Raw genomic sequence first — 3,614 nt, 5'->3', positions numbered from 1 at the left:
TGTGAAGGCGTATAAATTGTATTCGATCAATGTAAGTATAATTTTAAGGTAAGTAATAATTGTATATAATTTTCATTTCAGGTTTATGATTTTCAGCAAAGTATTTAACGTTCCAGCAAAGGTAAGTAAGTTCCAGAACATCCCGGCCCCCGTTGAAGCAAAGCCTTCAACAGCCAGTGGTAGAGATTGGTTGGGTGGTACCAGTTTCAGATGCTCCATATGTTGTTGTTGGAGCAATTTACAGGTTGTCATCAACAGGCAGTAAACAGAGCTCCGTTGTAGCCCGCCGACGAATGCCGAATTGTGTCCGAACGTCTACAACCCTGGTAATTTCATCTTTGTTCGGATAAACAGCCGTGACACGTCCAAGAAGCCAGTGTTTGGGTGGAGCATTGTCATCCTTTACAAGAACCATGGCGCCGACCTTGAATTCGGTAGGAACCTTTCGCCACTTTGATGGCCGCTGATGGAGCAACGATATGTACTCCTTAGACCAACGTTTCCACAGATCGTTGATGGCACGTTGGGTTGCCTGGAAGTGGGAGAGCCTGTTTAATTGTACGCTAGTATAATCTGGTTCGGGCAGACGGAAAGTTGGTTCTCCAATGAGGAAATGGGCAGGAGTTAGTGCCGATATATCTTTAGGATGGTTGGAGATAGGAGTTAACGGTCGGGAATTTAGAAGACTCTCAGCCTGGGCGATAGCAGTACGGAGATCGTCAAGCTGGTACGGCGATGAACCCATGATGCGAACCAAATGATGTTTAAAGGATTTCACCGCCGCCTCCCACAATCCGCCGCAGTGCGGAGCTCGTGGTGGTATAAACTGGAATTCGATTCCCTTTTCTAGGCACTCAGTCGCCCATTGGTTGGACTTCAGCTGTTCGTGGTACTGTCGTCTCATTTCTTTGATTTCGCGAAACGCGCCGATAAACGCGGTACTGTTGTCGCAGTGTATTACGCGCACGCGCCCGACACGGCTCACGAAGCGTCTTAACGAATTGACGCACGCGGTTGCTGATAACCCGGCGACGATGTCCAGCATCACGGCTTTAACGGCGAAGCAGACGTACACTGCGACCCACACCTTGTTCGCTGCACCCCTACCTGCGAGTTGACGAACGAGAAACGGCCCACAGTAATCTAGCCCTGTATGCTCGAAGACTTTAGCTGGAGTTATGCGTGTAGACGGTAGTGGCGCCATATACTGGTTACTAGCTTTCGGGCGGCAACGGAAACACTTAACGCATTGGTTGACTGTTCTTCGAGCTAAATCTCTGCCACGAATTGGCCAAAAGCGCTGCTTGATGGTTGCGAGCAGTTGGGTCGGTCCTGCGTGCAGCGTTTGATGGTGAATTGATCTCGCAATTAGCCGTGTGAGATGGTGATCTGCCGGCAGTAACATCGGATAGCGGCTGTCATACGATCCTGGCAGATTGACCAAACGGCCATTTAAGCGAAGAAGACCACTGGCGTCCAGAAACACATCAAGATTTTTGAGCGACGATTGGAACTGAGCGTCCTTAAGCGAATTGAATCCACGAGGTTTTTGGTTTAGGTATTGTAGCTCAGCTTGAAAAGAGGTACGCTGTGCAAGGCGAATAAGCGATTTCATCGCATTGTCGTATTCGAGTACAGTTAGTCTGGCTAAATTGCGATTTTGCTCAGGCAGTTTACAATTGTTTATGAACCGCATGCAATAGGCGGTAATCCTAAGCAAGTGGGCTAGCTCTGAGTAAGAGTGTATAAGCGATTCATCTGTACCGGAAGAATGAAGTGCGACAGTCGCCTTTTGTTCCGTCGATAGTTGTTCCGTTGTGCGTGATGACATGAGAAAAGATGGAGCTGGCCAATCTTCCGGCGGAAGTAAAAGAAAAGACGGTCCATGCCACCAGAGTGATGCATGTAACAGCTGCTTGGGCTCTGCGCCCCTTGAAATGATATCAGCCGGATTGTCGGTAGTGGAGACGTGACGCCATTGAGAACCTTGAGAAAGCCGTTGAATTTCTGCTACTCGGTTTGACACGTATACTTTCCACTTCGTGGGTGGGGAGTTGATCCAATAAAGGACGATGGATGAATCTGTCCAAAACGTAGGATTCCCAGCAAACTTTGTTGTTTGATGGACGGTGTTCATAAGTTGACTTCCAAGACAGGCAGCGCAGAGTTCGAGACGAGGAATGGTTAGACCATCAACTGGTGCCACACGAGACTTAGCAATCAACAGGTTGCTCGCTATCGCATGTCCGTCGTCATATGAGACAACATAGATACAGCATCCGTATCCTTTTTCTGAAGCATCCGTGAAGCAATGCAGCTTGTACGAGATCGTTGAGGAACCAAGAACCCATCTGGGTACACGCAACGCCTTAATATCGTTGATCGATGTACGGAAAGATAACCACGTTGATTGGAGCCTTTCAGGAAGCTCGTCATCCCAATTCAAATCTTCCATCCAAAGTTGTTGGACAAACATCTTAGCACTAGCCACGATTGGCCCAACGAGACCTAATGGGTCGAATAGTTGTGACACTTCCGAGAGGGCAATGCGCTTAGTAACCTTTCCCAGAACTGGCAGCTTCGGGATCTTAAATCCAAACAGATCTTCTGACGGAAACCACAGCAAACCGAGGGTCTTGATTGAAGGTGATTGGTCGAGTTCCAGAACTTCCAAAGTCTCACGGTCCTTCTCCGGAATGTGCTGCAAAACTGTAGACTTGTTGGCACTCCATTTTCGAAGGGAAAATCCGGCTTGTTTGAGCAATTGACAGAGTTGCTGGTTTGTTTGCAATAGTGTGTCCAAATTATCCGAACCCGTTAACAAATCATCCACATAGAAATCATGCTTTAGTACGGATGCTGCTAGAGGATATGCATGTCCATCATCATCCGCCAGTTGATTTAACGTTCTAGTGGCCAGGTAAGGAGCGCACGAAGTACCGTATGTGACGGTGTTCAGTTGGTAAGGCTTGATGGAATCGGATTCCCCTTTGCGCCATAGAATTTTCTGCAGTGATCGATCATCTGGATGTACCAGAATTTGCCGGTACATCTTCTCTATATCCGCTGTCATGACATAACGATGCAGGCGGAAATTGAGAACTATTGATAGTAGAGTTGGCTGAACCGTGGGTCCAGTCAGGAGCAAATCGTTTAGTGAAACGTGGTTACTGCTTTTGGCTGAACCGTCGAACACCACCCTTATTTTAGTGGTCGAAGAATCTGGGCGGTGGATGGCGTGGTGGGGCAAGAAATACTGGGGCAACGCGACGCGACTCTGCACCTCCTCCATATGACCGAGTTGTCGGTATTCTTCCATAAACTGCACATAGCTGGAGCGTAGGCTATCATCGGCTCGAAAACGTTTTTCCATAGCGGTGAACCGGCGAGCAGCTACAGACCAAGTTTCTCCAATAGTTGGCAACATTTCATCTCGGACAGGAAGCCGTACAACATAACGTCCCTCCGCGGATCGACTGTGTGTACGAGCGAAATGCGTTTCGCACTGCTGCTCCTCGCTAGTGTATGCCTTACCTTGCTCGAAGTTCTCTGCTTCCCAAAACTTCCTTACTTGAGCATCCAAATCATCAAAAGTGGAAACCAGACATGTAACT

The 3,614-nt window shown here is 48.1% G+C and overlaps 1 protein-coding gene across 1 annotated transcript; it reads right to left on the bottom strand.

Moving 5' to 3' along the window:
- Positions 1-238: 238 nt before the first annotated feature.
- LOC128745559 (uncharacterized) lies at positions 239-3,373 on the bottom strand. Its single transcript, XM_053842633.1, has one exon. It carries the CDS (start codon positions 3,371-3,373, stop codon positions 239-241), a length of 3,135 nt encoding a protein of 1,044 aa, XP_053698608.1.
- Between the last annotated feature and the right edge of the window lie 241 nt (positions 3,374-3,614).

Source organism: Sabethes cyaneus, chromosome 1 (genome assembly GCF_943734655.1).
Source record: "Sabethes cyaneus chromosome 1, idSabCyanKW18_F2, whole genome shotgun sequence".
NCBI lineage: Eukaryota > Metazoa > Arthropoda > Insecta > Diptera > Culicidae > Sabethes > Sabethes cyaneus.
Note: the sequence above shows the minus strand (reverse complement) of the source record. Positions and strands in the feature narration are given on the sequence as shown.

What these genes read in the sequence shown, in the direction of transcription:
- LOC128745559 (XM_053842633.1), bottom strand. Translation starts at nt 3,373, where the DNA reads ATGGAAAAACGTTTTCGAGCCGATGATAGCCTACGCTCCAGCTATGTG.